Source organism: Halichoerus grypus, chromosome 8 (genome assembly GCF_964656455.1).
Source record: "Halichoerus grypus chromosome 8, mHalGry1.hap1.1, whole genome shotgun sequence".
NCBI classification, from domain to species: Eukaryota; Metazoa; Chordata; class Mammalia; order Carnivora; family Phocidae; genus Halichoerus; species Halichoerus grypus.
This window is the reverse complement of record NC_135719.1, coordinates 35,695,603-35,720,354: the sequence shown is the minus strand read 5'-3', so window position 1 is coordinate 35,720,354 and position 24,752 is coordinate 35,695,603. Positions and strand designations below refer to the sequence as shown.

General features: G+C 35.6%; 1 protein-coding gene across 1 annotated transcript in view; it reads left to right on the top strand.

Annotated features, from left to right (window-relative positions):
• The first annotated feature begins 473 nt into the window (after positions 1–473).
• The window catches only part of LOC118547424 (transmembrane protein 135-like), a 76,529-nt gene continuing 52,250 nt past the window's right edge, over positions 474–24,752 (top strand). Inside the window, exon 1 of the mRNA XM_078079023.1 lies at positions 474–778. Coding sequence (XP_077935149.1) covers positions 759–778 — 20 coding nt within the window. The 5' untranslated portion in view covers positions 474–758. The remainder of the gene's footprint in view (positions 779–24,752) is intronic.

Here is a 24,752-nt window from a genome sequence, read left to right as displayed (position 1 = left end):
CATTATATAAGAGCCATTGTCTTTGTTCTTAAGTTACTTGCTTTTTCAGGCATTTTTAGATTATTTAAAAAATTGATCCTTTTTGAACCATGTTACCCTTCTACCTAATCTGTATACATATATACATATAGTAATATATATACATATTTTATACTACATAATGTAAAATGTATGTAATTTTATTTATATGTGTGTGTACAGACTCATTATTGCCTTAATATGGTTTATATGAAAGGTAGAGAATATGACACGTGTATGACTAGTTTTCACATCTTTAAATCAGGCACAAGATTTAATAGTGGGTATTTTGCTTTTATAAGACACAATGATGCAACAACATGGGTGGAGCTAGAGAGTATAATGCTAAGTGAAATAAGTCAGTCAGAGAAAGACAAATACCATATGATTTCACTCACATGTGGGATTTAAGAAACAAAACAAGTAAAGGGGAAAAAAAAGAGAGGAGAGACAAACCAAGAAACAGACTCTTAACTATAGAAAACAAACTGATGGTTACCAGAGGGGAGGTGCGTGGGGGGATGTGGATTAAAGAGTACACTTGTCCTGATAAGTACCCCACGATGTATGGAATTGGTGAATCATTATCTTGTACTCTTGAAACTAATATAACACTGTATGGTAACTATACTGGAATTAAAATTTAGAAAAAGAAAGATACACAAATGATGTCAGTGTTCTTTTGCAAGTAATATATTTTCTCCTTGTTGTAGGTCCTTTTGTTCTGCATCACAGCTGCCATGTACATGTTCTTTTTCAGGTATGTCCTGTTATACCTATTTATTTTAATAGAAAAAATAGGGTTCCTTTGTGTTTTTTAAATCAGCCATGTAACTAATGTTGTTCCCTAAATAATTATTTCTCACAAGTAGCACGAGGTTTTGTTTTGTTTTTGTTTCCTTCCTCTAGGATTGTTAGAGATAAATCACTGCTTCTTAGTGGATAGAAGAGAGGGAAAAAAGATTTGTTTTGTTTGTTTGTTTGTTTTTCATATTCTCCTTACAGGTTCATCTTGGAAAGCTGAATATATAAATTAATAATCTTAAATACTGATAAGTGAGTTTTTGTTTTTTGTGGACCTGATTTTAGATATTCTCCACTCTCCAACATTTTAAATCAATTTAAGTCAACATTTTAAATTTAAATAAGAAATTTAAATAAATTTAAATAAGAAAAAAGTGATGGTAGGGCTTAATCTAAATCTTCTGCCAAGGTAACCTAGCACATTAATAATTGTCTTTAAAATATTAAATTAGTCCATAATGTCAGAGTTGTATTTCTCATTGACATTGAAACTGTGAGGCCTGTGGAGCAGTGTTAGGATGGCTCAAGATTTCAAGGCCAATGAAAAGGATACCATCGTTCTATAGCCATAGCAGTACAGGAAGAGGATTTTGGATTGGGAAGAGTCCATTCCTTCCTAACCTTTATTGTCAGTGATACCAGTAATTCCCATTTATTTCAGTCTTATTACACTAATTTGAATAGACTTTTCTTGATTTTTCTGGATATAGGCAGAATTCAATCACAATAGGAAGGACCAAACTTTTAAAATTAAAATTTGTACTTGATTGACCAAAGCAGTTACAGATTTTAATAAGATATATTTGATAGATATCTTAATTTTTTTCTTTTTACCTAAATCAGACAATTCAACCATACCAGAATTTTAAAACAATTTCCTGCCAGAACATCCTAATAAATATTTGATAAGCACAATGATAGGATTTTAACTTACTATGACTTTATCCAAAATTTTACATGCACATTTAAAGTGATGCTGCTGCTGTTATTCTTGTCAAGGGACAGCCAGGCCATTAGAAGGGAAAAATGGATCAGATTTCAAGGTAGGGAGAACTTGATTTGTAAAGGATTGGTAATGGGTGCATAATATTTTTTGTCAGTTATTAATGACTGAAAAATCATTGCAGCTCTCCGGGGGTCTTTGTGAAATTGTTTGAGCTACCATATGGTCTTTCTTATATTTTAACAATTTAGGGGTGTCTACCATATGGTCTCTTTCTTATATTTTAACAATTTATGGGTCAGGTATAGGAGTTAGGGACAATGACTATATCATTTCATCAATTTCCAAAAATTGTATATTGTATTCAGATACATTATTAGGACAATATGTAAAAAGTTCACATGGTTGATCTTTATGTCTATCTAGTCTGAAGGTAAAGCTTACCTAGTGGGGAAAATATAAAAAAGAGAAAAACTTAGAAACCTATCTTCTGTTGACATGTACAGGAGGAAAATACAATATCAAGTAAATTTTCTTTTTGTGAAAATTCCCAAAAGCAGATAGTTAAATGCAACAGTCCTTCCAGTCTGACACTTAAAGACAGTGTATTTGATCAAGAGTTAGCATTTCTTAGTCGTCAGTTTTTGAGGTTTAAAAAACAAATTGTATGTTGAATATCGTGATAATGCCCAAGTTTTAGCTTGGTCCTCAGAAATCATACTTTGAAAACTGCTGCCATCAACGTAGTATTTTTGGTGTAGAAAGAAAATCAGCCCTATAAATATGTATTTTGGTGTAGAGCTATGAAGCCTTTTCCTGTTTCAGTCACAAAGTCTAGGTTAAAAACAACATTTTAAAATACTTTCCAGAAGGCTCAATACAAGGTTTTAGTGCCAAGATAAACATTTTCAGTTTTCTGAGGAAAGGGCTTGTTTTCTCCTAAAAGAAGCACTATCACCAAATTCCTAGTGTTCTTGGCAGAAGTTAGTTTGAATAACTCAACAAAAGAGGTTTGGCAAATGGTAAAATAAAACCATTTATAAAGTACTACAATCAAACAAAACAATGTTACATGTTTGTCTGAACTCTGGCTTGTGTTTGGAATGAACAAACAACATTGTACATAGCAGTTAGCGAGTCTAATTGCATTAAAATATTTTATTCTTAAAACTCAGTTTAATATACAGATATTTGAGGTCATATTTTTTCCATTTATTAACAATTTTAATTCTAATTGCTTAAAATAGGTAAATATCAAATGATATTGTCCCTAGGTTTCCATTTATACTAATTTCCTTTGAGAAGAGAGGATAAGGGAATCATTTTATGTTAGAAATTAATAAGCTTGTGTTTTTATCCTAACCTATAAGTGGGAAAAAGGGAAATGAGACCCCCTTTCAATAGAGAGGAAATGTGCCAATTTTATTTATTTAGAGTAGGAACTTGAGGAAGTAGTTCTATAAGTATTTTCTAAAAGTGACATATAGGATATGATGGTTATAGTATGAATTTACTTAAAAAGTAATGCAGTGTTCTTAGTATTAAAATCATGGCTATTAAAATGTGTAATGAAAACATCTTACTTTTGAGTAGTTCTTTTGTTATTTTTTAATAGGTACAGTTTTCTTTTCACATGCATTTTCTCATACACAGTGATCTTGATTTTCAATCTGTACATCAGAAATAAGGCTTACATTCAGATAGAATTCTAAGAAAACTTCAGAGGCTTGGGTTAAGGAACGTGAAGAGAGTTCTAGTTCTTAGCCAGCTGGCCATCCATCCATCCAGGTGTCTGTTGATACCAACATATGCTGTGGATTCTGTTAAGAACTGGGGTACAATATTTTGAAGATATTTTGAAAGAAGTCTTTCTGTACAACCCCCCAGTGGGCATTCTTCATAATGATTCTGCTTCCATTGTTCAATCATGTTATTATTTTGTATGTTGTTGTCATAACTTCGTCTTAGAGCATGTCTGTCACTATGAAGCAGAAATCATAGTTGAAAATTTGGTAGAATATTTCTTCTCATGCATACCTTTAAAGCACATTTTTTTTTTAACTTCTAAATGTATACTTATGGGTAAAGCAACTTTTTTTTTTTTTTTTTTAAGTCAAGGATTTATTATAGTTGTTGATTCAGGCTTTATTAGGATCTTTCCAACAGTCATGTGGAGAGAAGAAATGACTCTCTTTTGAACCATTAGCTCTTTCATTTTTTTAACTGAAAAGCAAAGGAGAGAATCAACAACAACACAAACAGCATGCCAAAACTAATACACATAATCCTGCTAACAAAAAACAATGAAACATGCTATACTTTTAAACAATTTATTTATTGGTTTTATTTCAACATTAGGTATCTGTGTATGGAGAACACATAGTTTAGAAAAGTGAAATAATTCAGTTTCACTTTTCTTTAATAATTTAATTTAAAATAGTATCATAAAGCATATCATGACAGCTTTGATCCCATCCTGGTGAGTACCTAGCTAGAAATTCTTTCCACCTGCCTTTGCAAAGGCAGCAACAAATCCAACAGTTTGTTTAAACATGTAGATTGAAAGACTCAGACTTGTTGTCATAGCAGATAATCTATGGACTGTGTATGACTGATTCACAGGAGACATAACTTAATCTGCTATAAACATTGAAAAACGTATTTTTATTTAGAATCTAGTGCAAATTAAAGTTGATTGTTGTTGTGTTTAAAACATTATTTAGAAATAGTATTGATGCCTGCCATGGATGAATTCTGGTCAAGTCTCTGTGAAGGTACAAATAATAAACTGTTTCATTAGTCTCAAGATAATGGATGTATTTTGTTTTTAAGAAAATGAAATGACACTATTCATTGGCTGTCTGCATTTTTGAGTGAAAGACATTTGTGATTGTCCTTGAATCTCCTAATGTAAATGGAACCTAGTATCTTTGAAGTGACTTTAACAGCAAGTAAAGAACTTTTTATCTGGGTCTTTCGACAATTATTGATTTTAACAAAAGCCCTTTAAATATCAATTAGGTTCTATTTTTTAAAGTACTGCCTAAAACTACACAGAAATTCAGTCTAGAAAATTATATATAGCATTTGAACTTTAAAAGTTTTACTTCAGGATTAGGAGAGTTTGCCCTAATGAGGTTTGTATTTTGAAGAGATTTCTTCCAGCAAAGCAGAGAGTGAATTGGGGGCTTGTAGGGGGCATAATGGCAGTTAATGGGAGGATACTGTTGCAGTTATCCTGGAAGAAAAGTGGGGGCGTGACTGAAGGTTATTATGGTAATAATAAATAATAAACATAGTAAAGAGTGGATCTATATGAGATATGAGTATTGATGCTTGGATGAAGAAGAGAAAAACACTGGAAATTAGAAAATTAGCAAATTAGAAAATGTATGGAAATTGAGTACAGATTTTGCAATTACTGAGATTGAAGTGCATTTAAGACACTCACATTAAGAGATATAAATGTATATCACTTGGGTATTTGGAGATTAGGACATAAATAGAGGCTATGCTTGATTGTCACACCAATTGGTTGAGTACAGACAAATTATACAACTTCTGTATGCTTAGCTTTTTCTTTATTAAAAAGTATAAATTATTATATGGACCTCATAGGTTGGCTTCTGGTGATTAAATTAGCACAGTGTCTTTCAAACTTTTTTGAATATGACCCAAAATAAGAACTACACACACACACACATAAATTTTCCAGAATAATACTTAACCTTACTACATGGAATACATTTGGATATTTTTTATTCTAATTTGTTTTATTTAAAAAGCTGCTTTGAACTACCAGCAGTGTGAAAAAACACTGAGCTAATACAGGTGAGCACCTTGCTCAGTGATTATTATTTTAGCAGAAGTAGAGTTATGAGTAGTGATTATTGTCTGTAAACTAGGAAAGAAAGTTAATTAAAATGGAGGATTTCAAGAATGAGGGCATTATCTTTAGTGTTAATGCTGTAAATATATTCATTAAGGTAAGGGCTAAAAATGTTCATTTGCTCTAGCAACCTGGTTGTCAGTAGTAACCAGCTAGAGAAATTTTTGTTGCTGAATTGGGATAGTAGATTGAGAAATGTGACATGATGTTCACTTTAAATATATACAATTAATTTTGTCAATTATTTTTTGAGGAAAGTTAGGAAAATTTTTTTTAATAAATGCAAAAAAGGTGTGAGCTGAGGAAGCGGAATGAATATAATAAACTCAAAGTTTGAGCGGAGAAAGGGCAAGTTGTTATAGGAGTAAGGTTTTCTTTTGGATTCCTTCTTAGTTTATTTTTTTTTAGGCAAGAGAGACTAGACTATGGGAAAGTTTAAGTGAGTAAAAGAAGGTTGCACAAGCAGGAGAGATTAACAAGTTGGGGAAATAGGAAAGAGAAGAGAAATGGTCTAAAATGCAGTCCAGAATGTCAACAGAGATAGCTAGATTGTTAAACCTATTTGTCTGATAGAGATCATGTTAGATAATTATGAGGAAATTGAAGTTCCTTTTAAAAGCCTTGAACATACTGTTTAAGTGGAAGAGGATTGATAAATATAGAAGAGGTAGTAAATAGAAAAATCTTAGGTCTTTGGCTTCCTAAATTCATTGTCATTCTTAAAAGGTATTAATTACAAGTTAATTAACTTGTTGATAAAAATTGACATGGGCTTGGGAAACCAACATTCCTCAGAAGATATATGCAGGTGAACTGAGGTACTTTCATAAATGGCAACTAACTAGGGAGCTTACCAAGAATGCAAAATCTGTCCTATGCAAAGATAAAGGTAGAGATCCTCAGGACTGTTGCTTTCCTCAAAGCAAGTTGAAAAGGTGAGAAAACATAGGTTCAAAATTTTGTAAATCACTGTGTCTGACAATGCAGAGCTTATTATCAAGTCAAATGACTGTAATCTGACTTTCTTTTTGGGGGAGGTAGAGAATTAGTCTGCCCATGTGGTGAATATACTCCATCTATGGATGGAAGTTGTGGCAAATCTGTTTTCACTTTTTGCCTATCAGCCTTTGAAATACTGTGCCTCAATAAAGAAATTGCTCAAACATTTTATATCTAATATAAATGTTTGTTGTTTTTTAGTAGAAAGCAAAGAGAAATATTGTTTGGAGAAATACTATCAACTTAAAATGCAATTTCTTACAGACTTCGTGGCACACAATCACATTAGAAGTGGTCAGTTGTCTTTGCAGTTTTATTTTCAAGAATAAAAATGCATTTTTGGGTGGTTTTCTAAATGTAAATATTTTATTTATTTTTATTGATGTCGAAGTTCAAGAAGTGATGACATGTTACTAAGTCAGTGAAGAGTTTACACTGTTAACATGCCAGTAGGCTTGTTCTAGTAGTTCTCAGGTTCCACTGGATGTTGGAGCCTCTGTGAATCAAGATGGCAGTTTGCAGTTACAATAAAGGATAAACCATAATTATGCTTATCTTTTTTTTTTTACTAAAACAATTTTAACTTATGTTAGCACTTTTCACCTAAATCAAGTTGGCACTATATAGTTGTATTTATTTTTTATTGAATCTGTAAGATACAATGTAGCTAGAATTTAATAGTAGTTAATAGCTATGTCATGCATAAGAAGTCATTTGTTCCAAGTTCTACACTTGTATTTATTTTATTAACAGAAGAATAATTCTTATAAATAATTCTTCTTAAGTATTTAGGAGAAATGAAAATGGTTTTGTTTTGGAAATGACAATTCACAGAAGATTTTAATAAAGCATTTCTGTTTTGAGCAACAAAAAATCACTCTTGGGTGTAAGAATCTGTTACCTTAACAGAAGTCTCAGCAAATCAAATATTCATAAGTAAGAGAAATAATATGATAAAGTTCTAACATTAGTGGTGAATTCTTGAAATAATGTAGATACATTTTTTTTTCCCTGATGATGTCAGTCATAGTTTATTAGCATTGGTGATTATTGCTGGAGATGGTTTGAGTAAAAGAGTACCTGGTAAATGTTTGAATAAATGATACTGAGTTTAAAATATCTAATGATTGAGTAAAATTTTTAGCTTTTCAGAATTTTCATTTACTTAATGAAAAACATAGATGTGTTTTTGGAGGTTCCATGGTATAATGGAAATTGTATAGTCTTCAGTGCCTCACGTTCGAACAGACCTCTCTTTAGGTTTTGGCTCTTACCACTTACTAATTCTGTGGCTTTGGTAAATTATTTCTTTGGTTTCTTTTTAAATTTTTCATCCATAAAAGTATCCCTATAGTTATGAGAATTTAGAACAGATATCCCCAAGAAAATATTTTTTAAATGATATTTAAGTTTCCAAGCTAATCCTTTAAAATTAACCTATAAATGAATCCATAAAATGTACTTGGAGTATAGTGCCAGTAGTACTATAGAAACAAATAATATTTATGATAATATATTTTTGGGAAAATATATTTATTTCCAATATGTTAGAGCTAAAGCAAAAGGATTGGAAATTACCCAGTTCTTGAGCTATTCCACAGTGTCCCCTGTCAGAGCAAGAGCTCAGAGCATAGGAGATGGGAAATGAGGGGATAGAAGAACAGAATTAGACCTCCCAGGAAGAGAGTGGTTAAAAGCAAAATGAAACAGTGGCGCCTGGGTGGCTCAGGTGGTTAAGCATCCGACTCTTGGTTTTGGCTCAGGTCATGATTTCAGGGTCGTGAGATAGAGCCCCGCATTGGGCTCGTGCTCTGTGAGGAGTCTGCTAAAGATTCTCTCCCTCCCACCCCGAAATAAATAATCTTAAAACAAACAAACAAACAAAAACAGGCTAATACCGCAAATTTAAGAGCCAAAAGAGTGGGATTATGGTTTAACCTGGGGCTTTCCTTTTACTTGTCTTCCTTTTTCTTTCTTCTCCTCCCTATTCCCTACTCTGATGCCATCTGACTGGAGGGGTGTTGGGGCAGCACAGTAAGTGGGGCTAGAGAAGAAGGGGTCTTGGAAGTATAGGGTAGATGGGCGCTGTGGGTGTTGGGGTAGGTGGGTAGGGAGGAGAGTGAGGAGGAAGGAAGTGTACTGGCCCCAGATTCCCAGAGCAGCAAGATTTGGCTGTGTCTTTCTGTTGCCAGCCTTACTCTTAACTAGTTGCTAGTCCATCCATTGGAAATTGGTTTAAAAAAAATCTAAAGAATGGAACCAACCAAGGTTATGGGGATTAAGGAGTGCAACTTGTTGTGATGAGCACCCGGTGATGTATGGAATTGTTGAATCACTACACATACACCTAAAAGTAATGCAACACTGTATGTTAACTAACTGGAATTAAAATAAAAACTTAAAAAAAAAGAATGGAGCCAAATAGGGTATCCTTTTCACTCCACGTTCCAAATCTCTCTGGGCATCATATTGCATCATATTCTATCATAACTCAACAGAATAAAGCCATAGGTGATTCCTGAAAGTGTCTGCAGCACTTTTTTGGTCATTTTTCAAACAGCTACCATGCACTTGACCCTGTTTTCACACAGTTGACTATTTCATCTCTTGCCTGTAGAGGTGGGAATGATAGAGAAGGGGAGGAATAAGGAAGAGGAAACAATTGCTAGAAGCAGTAGGTTAAGAGGAGGCCTAAGTTATGTTGCTAGAGTGGCCATTTGTATTGGAAGAATCTACATTCATTTTTGTGTATCTTCCGTGTAGTTAAAAGCCAGTATTTTCCCAGAATTTGCTGGTATATCATCTTCTTGTATAAAAGGGGCTGAGGAGAGCGCCCGTGCTCTCCTCTGCCATAGGAGGTTACAGGGAGAAGCCTCTGTCCATGAGGAGGTGGGCTGCACCAGGCACTGAGTAGGCTGGCACCCATGGCCTTGGACTTCCCAGCCCCAAGAGCCGTGAGAAACAGATTTCCGTTGTTTGTAAGCCATCCAGTGTCTAGTATTTTGTTATACTAGCTTGAACTAAGACAACTGGGAAGGGCTTTTCCACTTTCTAATGTAATGCGTTAATATTTCAGGTGTCCATTACAAAAATTGGCTTGCAGACCTGCTTGCTACCCTGAGGTGTAGGCCAACTACTGTCTCCATGTAAGCTTCCTTTCCCTTAAAGGAAAGTCTTTTAATAGGAGTCTTTTAAATGAAGTCTGAAATTATAAACTCCTTTGAATTAAATTTATTATTCATTCTTAACCCAAACACCACTCTACTGTATACAATAGAAGATCTATAGTATTAGCCAAAACCAGGGATTCCAGCTATGCAAACTTACACACCTATACACCATAGTCGTAATTATAACTTACTCCATTTCATTTGGGCTTGAGATATAAATATAATGGTTTTGAAAATATGAGATTAAAATTATTTGGAATTGAATATAATTTATAAATGATAAATATAGAAGCTTGAAGCGATTTAGCTGTGAAGAGACGATACAGAAGTAATTGCAGATACTTTTAAGAATTACCTTTTGGCTTTATTTGGTTGAGTTATGATATAATGCCTAGAGAGATTTTTAAATTTGGGAATTATGATGAGTAAAGAAGAATGATAAAACTAACTCTATAATGAGAACTGATGCCTTGTGAATTAGAAAAATAGCCAGAATTTTGTAAAACACATTAGAGGACAAATAGCCTCAAATTAAGATTATATTGATTTTTTTGTAAAATACATATATGTATATATTTTGTTCATTGTAGAAAAATACCAAACAAAATCTTTCAGAGAATAACTGCTACCTTTGTGTATATCCTTATTGGCCATTTGCTATGTCTTTGTCTGTCTTTCCTCTCCACCTGCCTGCCTTCTCTCCCTCTGCCTTCCGCTTTCCCTTCCTTCCTTATTCCTTTTCTTCCCCCCTCCTCATTTCCTCTCTCCTTCCACATCTTCTACATAGATATACTTCTCAAATGAGATCATATCATGTTGCTGGATGATGAAATGCCTTTTGTTGGCATATCTGCATTAGAAAAGACTAGGAACTTTCTGTGATTAGTCTAAGCAGCAAGCCTTCTCTTGAATTACACACACTTATACTCACATCCACTTGCCCAGGTGCACACAACAAATTATTAGAAGCGGTAGAAAGGATTCTGACACCAGTCTTCAGTTCTTCACTAAAAGAAACTGGTGATAACTCTTAATAATCTGAACATGACTAAAATAATGATTCCAAGCATCTATTCTTTCAAGTCCGGGGAATCCTCTTCTGTGTGCTATCTTCTTCTTGTTTAAGGAGAATTACTACTAATCACAGAAAGTTCTTAGACTTTGCTGATACAGATGTACAAATTTGAAGCAGTTAATTGCTTATTTTATTGGTTATGAGGAATGCTGTAACTCACTATGTTTTTTTCAAGCCTGACTTTGTTTCTGTTGTTTTCAACCGTGTGAGTTTGCTTAGAGGTAAGCAAGGGGCACTGTAGTGTAGCAGAGTTGGTTAAGAGCGTGAACTGTGGAGCCAGGCTGCGTTACGTTCAAATCTTCACTTCATCTAACTTGTTTTGTGATCTTGGCTAAGCTACTTAGCCTCTCTGTGCATCAGCTTTCTCATCTTAAAGTGGGAATAGTAATAGTACTTACCTCATGGGATTATTATAAGAATTAAATGACTGTTGAGGCGCCTGGGTGGTTCAGTCCTTAAGCGTCTGCCTTCAGCTCAGGGATCAAGCCCCGCATCGGGCTCCCTGCTCTGCAGGAAGCCTGCTTCTCCCTCTCTCTCTCCCCCTGCTTGTGTTACCTCTCTCACTGTCTCTGTCTCTCTGTCAAATAAAAGAATTAAATGACTGTCATATTTTACACACTCAATAAATGTTAGCTATTTTTATTATTTAAGTCTGAGCTGTAAAGATCATTCATGTAGTCTATGATTCCATTTATATGATATGTCCAGAATAGGCAAATCCATAGAGATAGAAAGTAGATTTGCATTGCCTATGACTAGGGGACTTGCAGGGAATGGGGAATGACTACAAATGAGTATTTTTTTAGTGGTGATGAAAATGTTCTTAAAGTAATTGTGATGATGGGTACACAAGGCTGGGACTATAAAAATCACTGAATGTTGCATTTTAAATAGTGATTTGTATATTATGTAAATTATATCAATTAGCATGTTATTAAAAAATCTGAACTGGAAACAAACCTTTGTTGCACAGAGGCATGGTGTTTCTTGTGTTACCACCATCAGATATCCCACTGGTTGCTGCCTCTCAGGGATGCTACTCGTTTTTGTGGGCACATAGGCGTACACTGAAACAGAACATCAGGAGACTTCTCTTTTTCTCAGGTGTATTTGAAGGAGTGTTCCCTTGGAGAATGACAGAATGAAGAACATGCACGTGCCCTGTAGGGCTTATCAGCTCTCTTTCCAGAATTGTCAGAACTGCAGTTTAGGATATGTATGCTCTTGGTTATGAGACACTACACTTTGGAATTAGAAGGAAAACAAAAGAGGAAGCTGCCATAGAAGTCTCAAGTGTATATAAGATTGTTAATACAACATTGTGCTGAAATTCGTTTTTTGATATTTCTGAGTTAGGATGTTAAATTTTTTACTTGGTAGTAGCGTTTGAAAAGTGCAGTTTAAAAAAAGGTTTATAGGCTTGCCAACAAAGACTAATTTCAGAAATACATGCAGATATGGTACAATATCAAAAGTACTTATTAATTGGAGGAAAACAAGATGAAGGATGAGATAAAGTTATTTATATGAAACAGGCGTTTAGTGAAAATATTCTTAAATATAAGTCTGATGACTTATAGGCATCAGAATGAACACATGAGGAGAAGAACTGCCCTAACTGACCCACAGACCTGCAGCATGACACAGAGCTGGCCCAGTCAACTTGCTTATTACATGCTATGCTCCGTAGATGCCAGCTAAAACTGGGATAATAAATTAAAGTAAAATACACAATGAATGCTAAAAGAAGTTGATATTGAGAAAAATGTAAGAGAGAGAAAAAGAAACTTAATAATCGCTAAGCATCCAAAGTGAGTATATGAATACCTGTTTTCTATTTCATCTAAGAAAAGGACTTGGGTAAGCCCATTTCCCCTTGTTAGAGACATTTAGGATATTTGGGGAAAATGTCCTGACTCTATATATAAGTCTTGCTTATCAAAGTGAAAAGTCATGGATTGCCATTTAAAGACTGATCACGAGGATGTTCTTTAAATACCTAGAAAGTGCATTGCTAATACATCCCAATTTAGTTTGAATGAAAATTAAATTATAGTCTTTGGCAAAAGAAATTATTAGTTCATGACTTGATTATATTTTGAATATGTATTTCACAGATTATATCTGATTATATATTGAAGAAGAATTTTGCTGTAGTGTCCTTTTATTTTGAGGGAGATGTTTTAAATCGCTGTCCTTGCCATAGAAAATTATTGAATTGAATGGAAGGGCATAGAAGGAAATTATATTAGTATTTATGTCATGTATCATCAATTCTTTTTCTTTCATGATCTATTCTAGACATTTTTTAAGTCACAGCAAAAATTGGAAATATTTGGATTTATTCCAATCTGTATCCTTAAAATGTCAAATAAAATCTCCACTCATGAAGGCTTATTTTTCGTGCTGCACAGGTTTAGTGACAGGGCTTCCTGGGGGAGGAAGTACGTTACAGCTGCACTGAGCTGAAAGTTACAGTAAAAGAATATTTTTCCACCATTATCAGTTTTCAGCACAGATTCTGTCTCTAATTTGTGATTGAGTCACTGAACCAGGAAGGTGTTTACCTGCAAGGTGAGCTGGTCGAAACGGGAGAAGCTTTTAAGTTCTAAAATTTCAGCCATAGTCTTCCCTAGAGGAAGAAAAAAGTGGGTCTCCTCCTCCCTTTTTTATATGCTCTTGTCAATCACAAAGCCTCTTTGTACTGGTGGGGCCTGGATGGTGACTGAGGGCTGGCTGTTTATCGTGTTCCCGTCATCCTAAAACGCAAAATAAAAGGAGGAGGAAAACATAACTTTGGGTTCCCAGGCCTTAGAGAATTAAGTTGCTTGTGGCAGCCCGGGTCCTCTGAATCCAAGCTACCTTGGAATGCTTTCTGAGGTGATTTGTTTGTTCACTAAAATGGAGTATGTAATTCTTACAGTTTTAAGCTCCTTAAAGCACATTCAGAACAAGAATAATATTCAGAATCTGATAATGGAAAGCAGTTGAGCTTATCAGAGTTAATGTCTTCTATCACAGAAACATCAAGCTCTAGTAATAGGAGCACAATTGCTATTTTATCTTATGTTTCTTGCTTGAGTGTTAAAAAGATGCTTTTGGAATTCGATAATTCTCAATTGTACCAATTGTAATTGTACCAATTGTAATATTTTGTACAAACCCTTCTTGCAGGGTGTCATTTTAAGATATTTTCAGGGATTCTTATAGAAGAGGAGACTCCCCTCACCTTTTAAAATCACTAGCAACTTCTGGTATGAAACATGTAGGGAAATTTGTTATAGCAAGCCAACCTTGTTGAAATTACTTGAGTCCTAAGACTTACAGTCATTAAAGTTTTTGATCGCTTAACTAAAGTTATTGACTCTTTCTTTTGGATTTTAGCTTATATCCCTTATAATTTTCTATTACATTCTAATGATAGGAACAACTGTGTGAATGGATATGAGTTGGACTGATATGGCTTTCACCTTAAAAGAATATTGACCTGGTGAAATAGTGTTCTTTTAAATTATTCTTTAGAAGAGCAGAAATAAAATAGTTCCAATAAGGATGAAAAAGAAAGGTTTTGTTGTTAAATGAGGTATTCCTTTTTATTGATTCCGAAGTACACACTTACTAATGCTCAAGAGGTATAAAATGAATTATTACAAATTCAGATGTCTGATGTAAAAGCTATAAGGAAATTCTCAAACTTGTATGTGCATACAGATCACTGGGAGATATTATTGAAATGCAGATGATGATTCAGTTGGTCTGGGGTGGGATCTTAGCTTCTGCATTTCCAGGAAGTTCCCAGGTGATGCTAGTGCTGCTGGCCCTGGGATCACATCTTGAGCGGCACATCTGTAAGTCACCTCAAGAAACAAATTATAAAATTAAAATGAAAAAAAAAAAATCCAAGACTTTATAATCTCACTGCCTCTCTTGGCAACCCATTCTAGTAGTTGACAATATATAGAGTCAGGACATTTTCCCCAAATATCCTAAATGTCTCTAACAAGGGGGAATGGGCTTACCCAAGTCCTTTTCTTAGATGAAATAGAAAACAGGTATTCATATACTCACTTTGGATGCTTAGCGATTATTAAGTTTCTTTTTCTCTCTCTTACATTTTTCTCAATATCAACTTCTTTTAGCATTCATTGTGTATTTTACTTTAATTTATTATCCCAGTTTTAGCTGGCATCTACGGAGCATAGCATGTAATAAGCAAGTTGACTGGGCCAGCTCTGTGTCATGCTGCAGGTCTGTGGGTCAGTTAGGGCAGTTCTTCTCCTCATGTGTTCATTCTGATGCCCACGCTGAAGAGACAAAAGCTATGCAAGGAAAGCCATCCTCAGGGCAGTGGAATGAGGTTTGTTTTCACTAACGCATTCTCCAAAATGTTTGTACGTGTATATCTTAAGTGCTTTATTAGCACACATCTATATTCGCTCATTTACCAAGGCATTTTCTTCGAGTATGAGTTCCCTAGCTGGGGTCCTGAGTTGTTTTTGTTGTATAAACCATACTTATAAGGTGTTGTCTTTCCAAAGCATTCAACTCAGTTTCCATGGAAAAAAAAATTTAATCCTTTTTGGTTTATGTAATGTGTAGGTCAGTTACATAATTACATTAATAAATATAAATGACATCAACACATCTGGGGACAAACACAACCGATTTTTGACAGGCATATAACTCAGCTAGTGTGAACAGAGGTGTATGCAGTCATATTTGAGAGTGGTGTTTTTATTTCTGAGCAATCAATGTGAATATTAGAATGTTTTACAGAGAGAAAATAGAGACGCCAAGATAAATTTGTCTTATTTAATGTAGTCTCCTAAATGGAGGTTAGATAATTTTTTACAGTAAAGAGCACATTTAAAACATACTAACTTCTGATCCTACACCTTTTACCTCTGCAATATCATCATCCTGGCTTCTTTTCCATTCTTTCAGGATTTTTTTTCTATGCTTTAAAGCCCTCAAAATTTGGCCGTTACCCTTTTTTTTTTGTTGGTGGTGGTGGTGGGGGCGGGGGGCTTGTTATTTATCCTAGTAGAGCCAAACTTCAGTCATACTTTCACTGTAGGAATCAATTTATATATTTGACATAGATCTTGATGCTTATTTAGCCTAAAAATAACTGAATTTAAGAATTCATGGATTATATGCTGATTCAGTGTTATTTTAAGTTCATTTGATATGTTGCAAAATTCCATAAACAAAAGTATTTTCCTTTAAAGTGAATAATACCAATACTTAATGTTTCAGAGGATCATAGATTTTTAGAGTAGGGAGCAAATTAGAGATTATGTAATATAGCATTGTCCCTTTTCTGTTGAGGAAACAGAATCTCTGAGGATTTTTGTGACTTGTCTTAGCTCAGTCAGCAATTAGGGCAGAGGTAGAAGTAGAATTTTGAAAAATTTGCTTTAAATACCATAAATCATTTCAAAACAGTTGAATATTTAGAAATTTATGTGAGAAACATGGCAAAAGATTCAGCTGTTTTTGTACTCTTAAATGTACAATGTAATGGAAAGCACTTTTTGAGAGGAAAGCTGAAATTAAACGGAAAGACCTAGAAATTAAGGAAGGTAAAAGTTTGGTCACAATTTTCTTAATGCGTATTTTGGGTTTGTGTATGAAATAGTTTTAACTATAACAGAAATACCATCTCATGGGATTATTCATCTTTCTGTTTGAAATAATATTTCTGATAATTGCCATTAGAAATCCTTGGAACTCCTTTCTTGTGACTAGATTTTAAACCAGAAAGGAGAAAAGCTCCTTTGTAGTCAGATGGCTATGCTTTCTGTCTTTGTGTTTCAGCCTCTCTCCCTTTCCCTATCTTCCTCCCTGCCTCTGACCCTCCCCATCTCCACCGTTTCTCTTTCAATCTTTTTGTTTTTTGCTTTATTATATATTGTCAAGGAAATAACTAGAATTGCTTTATGGCACTTACCATTAAATATCCATCATGTCATTTTAAGTGTGACAAATGTGTCTGTGAATGGCATTTTAGAATGGAATTAAATTTATGTTACTCCTCCTTATGCCTTATTACTAATTTCTTAAAACGAAGAAACTATACATTAGTATATATTTATAATCATCTCTGAAATTTTATCATGAATATGTTTTTATGAAATGTAAAGAGATATGTATTAAACAGCAGTTGGTACATTTTAAGGACTTCAGTTTTAATTTCTGCAATATAGTTGCAGCCTTAAGGCCAGTGCATATAGTCAGTTGTCACTTACATTTAATCTTCTAAAGGTAAGTTATATTAATTTCATGTAGGAACTCAGAAACATATTAAACTTTATTCTGCATTTATTACCTTTGAGAACATTATTTTACTTGTAGCATTAAAGTTTATTTTGTTGAAAAATGACTGACTAGATTTCCAAAGAGATTTATAAAAAGAGATTGTTATTTTTTAAAGCTCTGAACTACTTGAAATTTCATAAGTCTGAAACTAGGTTGTAGAAGACAGGTTTTACATTCTTGGTTTTCAGATCAAATTGGCTACAGTAATAATAAGCTACAATTGAAATATGAAACTTTGACGTAAAGCAGAAATTGGAATGTTACTAACAGCTGTTGTCATAAAAGAGAGTGGCTAGAATTTTATTGTGTGTATAGAACATCTCACAAGTCTCATCTTTTAGCTTACTGAATTTAGTTCTAATTCTGCTCTGCTTCATTTCTCTTCAAGAACCAAATGTTTCCTCTCCAGAAATGAATTAAATGGATATTAGGCTGATCACACCCACCTTGTAAAACGTTCTGTCATGTCTAAAACTGATCACACCCACCTTGTAAAATGTTCTGTCTTGTCTAAAACTATTCTTTCCAAATCATAATTCCTTTGGGTTTAACTGTTTTTATGGGTTAATAATATTTAGATCTTGACCTCCTGCCCCATTTCTAACCCTGCAAATCTGACTAGATTCCCTCTCTTGGCTGTTGAACTTTTTTTTTAAGATTTTATTTATTTATTTGAGAGAGAGTGCGAGAGAGAGAACATGAGCAGAGGGAGGGGTAGAGGGAGAAGAAGACCCCTTCCCCTGCTGAGCAGGGATCCCAGCACCCTGGGATCATGACCTGAGTGAGCCCAAGGTAGACACTTAACCAACTGAACCACCCAGGGGCCCTCCCCCTCTTTTTTTTGGCTGTGAACTTTTTGTTTAAATTCAGCCTATCTCTTCTTTTCAGCATAATTTCCCTTCTTTTTCTTTTTTTTTTTTTCCGCCTGTCAGTGAAGTCTACCCTGTGAGTGGTCATCTACAAGGTGGGAGTCATTATACAGGTCACACTTTGGGCACAGCATGCCTTATTTCAGTGCCCAGTTTTGTGGCGTGTGACTAATGTACCCTAAGTAGAACCTTCTATATTCTCATATAGGAAATAGTGCAGAAAGTCTGATTTCTTGGCCTGCAACATGAGTGGAAGAAATTTTAAATGTTTATGGCAAGGGCTATCAACACACTAGTGAAAGAGACAAATATTGTGAATCTGAGGAACAGATATTTAAGTTTTATCAGCTTTGAAGGAGTCATATATTAATAGGAACTTTACATGTAAATAGTATACAAAGTTCCCGTGACTTAAAAAATCCACCCTACTAGTCAGTGTCCGCCAGAGCATCTGAGCCATTTTGTCCCTCTTTGGCAGTTGGAGAGGGCTGTGGATGGTGACACTCTGATGAAAGATGAAATAATTATAGCTAGCTAGTATTTACTGAATGCTTATTATGTGTCAGGCATTGTGTTTAAACAGTATTGGGTTAATCCTTCCTAGTACCCACTATACACCAGGGTAGGTACTATTATCTTCTCCATATTCCACGTGAGGGAACTGAGGCTTTGAGAGGCCAAGTAACTTGCCAAGGATTATAGAACTAGAAATAAACAGAGATGAGGTTTGCTTTAAGGTCTCTTTAATCTCAGAGCCTGTTCTCATTTTCTTACCTATCTGACCACACCAGTACTTCCAGTCTTTTCCACATCATGTCATACCTAGAAAATGTGCGTGTGTTTACAGCATGGTGGGGGAAACGGCTAGGCTGCTTACAACTGGAGGCAACTGACCTGGAGATGATGGATAACCTAGAGGTCTCTCCCTGGATCCCACTGAGTCAAGTCAGAGTAAAGAAGGATTTAGTACCTAGTGATACTGGTCAGTTATTTGTGGCAGGCCCACCCATTGGGAAGCTCTGCGCTACACTACAGTGTCCCTTTAGAAAATAGGACGTGAGAGGTTTTTTTTTCCTAAGTTCACAATGCCTCCGGCTCCCCTTATCATCACAGACCAGGTGGTGGGAGTTTGGATTGGTGATGTGTTCTCAGATCTGTTATATTCCTCTCTTCCTCCCTCGCCCCCATCATCTGCTGAAGTAATAACAACATATATTATTGATGGTTGAGTTTTGTTCATTCAAGAAATATTTATTGAATATTTCTATGTGCAGCACTTTGGTAGTTAAAAAAGATTCACGGTTTGCCAGCAGAGATGATACTTGTTGCCATGGTCTGGATGTTTGTGTCCCCCTTCAGATTCATATATTAAAATTCTAACCTTCCAGGTGACGGTATAGAAGGAGGGGCCTTTTGGTGGTGATTAGGCTATGCAGGTGGAACCCTCATGAATGGGATCAGTGTCCTTATAAAACAGGCCCAAGAGAGATACTTTGGTCCTTTTGCCATGTGAAGACACTGCAAGAAAGTGCCATCCCACACACCAGGAAACTGGTTCTCACCACACACTGAATCTTACCAGACACTGGTGCCTTGATCTTGGACTTCTTAGCCTCTAGAACTATGAGCAGTAAGTTTCTATTGTTTATAAGCTACTAAGACTATGGCATTTTGTTGAAGCAGCTCAAATGGACAAAGACATTTGTACATCAATTACTTTACTATAGCGTGTACAGTATCCTACCCGTGTCATAAACAAAGTGCAACAAACAGGAAGGGTACTGTGATTAGTTTCAGTTAGTAAGTGTAGTGAATGTTTCACTAACAGGTAGCATCTTATCCAGGCCTTGAAAGATTAGTGGAATTTAAACACAGGAGGTTAAGAGGTTGGTGATGAGGACAGTAATGCAGATAGAGTTGATAGTATCAGGAAAGACTTAGACTAAAGTTGGAAAAGTTGGAATGCTTAGAACAGTGTTTACCTGTTAAAAAGAAAGGGAGGGACAAGGAGAGGAAAAGAACCCTTTCTTGCCCCTTGTTTCTTCCAGTTAGTACCTTATTTCTTTCTTCCTTTGTATAGCCAAATTTCTCAAATCATTTGCCCATACTTGCTGTTTGGCCTTCTTCTGTGCCGCTGTAATCTGATTTCCACATACTATGCTTCTGAGATTCATTTCGCTGAGATCATCAAAGACACCCTGTAACTAAATCTCCCAGGCACGTTTATGTTCTTATCAGGTCTCTCAACTGGTTACAACATTGTTGTCCATGTGTCATCCCTTAAAACATTCTCCTTAGTTTCCCTGAAATCATGTTTTTCCTCTCTGTCTAGTCACTCCTCCATCCTCTTTTTGTCCCTCTCTTACTTCTACCATCCTTAAGTGTTCTTGTATTCAATATTCTTTTCTAGGACCTCACCTTTTCTTACTCTTCATACTCTCTGTGGGTACTCTTACACATTTCTCTGGGTTCAGTTACCATGTATATACTGACGACCCCCTAATCTATATCTGTGTCTCAGATCTCTCCTGAACTGCTTGCTTAGTTATCTCACTGCCCCTCAAAATAAATTTTTCCCAAATTGAACATATTGTCACTGTCTCAACCCCTCCCCTAACCTCTTCTACCCTAAACTCTGTTTTTCATCAAGTGTTGATTGCAATAAACGGAAATGCCACCTACCCCGTTGGCCCCAGTTGGAAATTTGGCCACCATCCCAAACTTCTCCTTTTCAATTACTACGATATCGGCAGTCACCAAGAATTATCTATTTTGCGTCTTTAATAAATGTCGAATCCCTGAGACTCTCTCCATGCCCACTGTTGCTGCTCTCCTCCTTGATCAAGGCTTCCTTTGCCTTGGTACCACAACTGCCTTCTTATAGGTTTCCACGCGTCTCTTGTCTCACCTGTCCAGTTCATTTCCGAACTATAACCAGAGAGTATTCTGATCCTGTGCTTCCAGTTTAAAGCCATTCAGTGAATTTTTTGCCCTTAGAGTAAAGTCTAAACTCAGGTATTTATAAGTCTTTTTATAATGGTCTGGTATCACCTGAGAGACTAGGATCCTGCTCAGGAATTGGAGTCTGTTGCTTGGATTTGGATACCACTTTGTGTGATGTTGGACCGATTATCTTTCTTTTGCCTCATTTCTTTGCTTTGTTAAAATGGGATTAGGATTATTGCTAGGATTGAATGAGTTGTTAGAACAATACCTTGTATGTAGTAATTAGTCAGTAAATGTTAACTCTTATTATTGCAATTGTTACCTTACCCAAATCCATTATTAAATCCAATCTTAGGGCATCACTTAATATGGTCATTCACTGGTTAGAGCACAAGGATTTCTGTGATTTCAGCATACGTGGGGAGCATGAGGTAATTGGTGATTGTTGCAGATATGTACTAGCAGAAAGTAAATGGTTTATATGTTAGGTGCCAAATGAGAGAATAGACATTTGAACACCATCAGATTTCAAAAGAGGAAGAAGATGTTTTGTGAAAATTTGATCTGTCCTTTAAAAAGATAATCAGTACAGTGGTAGCTGCAGTAGCTAACATTTACTGAGCCCCTGCTATGTGCCAGGGACTATGTTAAACATTTTATGTACATTATTTTCCTCAAAAGAGCTTTCAGAAATGTTATTTGTAGCCCTGTTTTACAGATAGGAAACTGAATCAACAAAAATGAGGCAGTCCTATCAAATGTAGAGCTGGAATTCAAATCCAGAGAGATGACCAAGAAGTCTTCCAATTATTCATGTTTTCAAATGTTTTTCCTTATCTGTCACAAGTCTTTTGAGGCAATGCATGCACACACACAATCTCTTTGTCTCTCTAGTGGTGTTGAAAAACAATTTAGTTTCTTCATCCTGACATTATTTTAAATGTATATAAAATATGGCATATTTATCCAAACTCCTCATGCATAAAATACATTCTTCAAGTAAATTATAGTCTCAGCATGTAGAAAGAAAAAAAATTCCAAACATCAGCCTTGTAACATGAAAGGTTTCGGGAGTCAGTGTTCAAATGCACAAAACAAATAAATAAATATTTGACATGTTGTGTTACCTCAGGCTTTTTTTTTTTATTTTTTAAAGATTTTATTTATTTGACAGAGAGAGACACAGCACGAGAGGGAACACAAGCAGGGGGAGTGGGAGGGAGAAGCAGGCTTCCCGCGGAGCAGGGAGCCCGACGCGGGGCTCGATCCCAGGACCCCAGGATCATGACCTGAGCCGAAGGCAGACGCCCAACGACCGAGCCACCCGACCGAGCCACCCAGGCGCCCTACCTCAGGCTTTTAAGTGAAACATTCCGAGTTAAGTTTAGAGGAGCTTATGTTAAATATGTCTGTCGCTTTAGCCTTTTGTACTTTTGCAAATGTTAAAAAAGAACTAATATCCTATTGACAGTAGAGAAGTTCTGTTCAGGCTTGATTTAATCTGACTCTGTAGGCTTAGTACATTTCATGAAAGGAGAGCATTTGTTACAGAGCTTTTGTCTGAAGATTTGGGATGTTTATATTGGGTTTTTATTTTATTTGCAATAGACTTTAAATGGTGTTACAACAAGTACTATATTTTCGAACACCAAACACATTAGATTCTCTTGTGAGGATAGATTGGCTTTGGTTGCCACCTATGTGGTAATACCTTTTTCTTTCATTTCATTGGAAAAGATTATCCAACAATTATTGTCGTTCATCCCAGATTTAATTTGGTATTATGCATACCTATTGCATGGTTTGCTTTTTGTTCTTTCTTTTAAAATATCTAAAAGTTAATTTTGATTTTTTTTTTTGATAGCTTGCCCTAGCAGGCCAAAACTATGAACATTTTTCACTTTTCAGAATGTTATTTAGTCTTTTGTTCTTTCTGTTTCTTTGATAAAGAGATTATCAACTCTTTTTTCAACTGTCAGGATGTAGGGATGTAGACAACAATTCACAAGTTAATTGAGCTCTTTATGAAAAGAATATGACTTACTGCTTTTCACTAATACCAGATGAAAGAAGGTTTTTTTCTTTGAAATTTCTCACAGACATATTTATTTGTATTAGTGCATTTGTATGCCAAGTGACTTCTGATTTTTTCCCCCTTTAAAGAAAACATCTTGGAAATGAAGTCTTGGCAATTGGCTTCTCTTTTCCACTGTTTATATTTCTATCAGTGATTTTAGATCATCCATCCTGATGTTTTAGTTTGAGTTAGGATGGGGGAAAATGTAACCTTAAACTCTCTTTCTCCCTCTCTCTCTCTTTTTGACTGCCTTTTGAACATACAGTTGGCAATTTCGTAGTGGAATGAGCAGGCTTTAGAATTAGACTACTCTGGATTCAGATTCCACTTTTACCATTCACTGGTTGTGTGCAACCTTGAATAATTTACTTAATCTCCTGGAGCCTATTTATTTATTCATAAAATACCAATAATTTCTTCTTTGCTGATTGTACTGAAGATTAGAGATAGTTCTGATAAGGCCTCGTTCAGTGCCTGACACATAGTAAATACTCAGTAAATTTGTGGGGATTGTGCCACTTCTGTGAAGGAAAAAGATATTTTAGTTTGAGAAAATATCTGTTAAATTTTGTAATAGTTGTTAGTGCTAATCACTAAATATTTCCAAATTTCTCCCCCGACCTTGGGTTACATGGTAGGCATGTACTTTACTGACCCTTGAAGCTAAATGTGACTAGATTGGGCCAAATGGATGTGAATGAATGTGATTTATGTATGTCACTTCCAGGCAGAAGCTTTAAGAATTCATGTATCAGTTGCCATATCCCCATTCCTGTCTTTCCTTTTTTTTTTTTTTAAGATTTTATTTATTTATTCGACAGAGAGAGAGCACAAGTAGGCAGAGTGGCAGGCAGAGGGAGAGGGAGAAGCAGGCTCTCCGCCGAGCAGAGAGCCAGACGGGGGCTCGATCCCAGGACCCCAGGACCATGACCCAAGCCGAAGGCAGCTGCTCAACTGGCTGAGCCACCCAGGCGCCCCTATTCCTATCTTTCTGATAGAAGAAATACATGTCAAGATAGAGAGGACCCATCAGCCTGGGTTTCTGACTACATTGAACAGAGCTCCTCCTGCTGAGCTTGCAGCATGAGCTAGAAATAAACTTACTGTATTATGCCACTGAGATTGGGGCATAGTTCCTTACTGCTGTCAAACCATGTCCCGAATGATACAGAACTACTCAGAAATCGTGTGTAGTTTTTATGTGAATGAAGCAAAATCTTTACTTGTTGTAAATGAAGATTTGACCTTTAGAAAACACAAATTGTTTATGATTGTTCATTAATGCAAAATTGATCTTGAACATCGTGGCCTTTGAAAACACAGACTATATTTTATAAGAATGTAGTGCTTAAAAGGCACGTTGGAATCTAGAAGTTACATTCTTTTTTTTTTTTTTTTTTTTTTTTAAAGATTTTATTTATTTATTTGAGAGAGAGAGAATGAGAGACAGAGAGCATGAGAGGGAGGAGGGTCAGAGGGAGAAGCAGACTCCCTGCCGAGCAGGGAGCCTGATGCGGGACTCGATCCCGGGACTCCAGGATCATGACCTGAGCCGAAGGCAGTCGCTTAACCAACTGAGCCACCCAGGCGTCCCTAGAAGTTACATTCTTAATAAGTATAACATGGGGGTGGGGTACATTG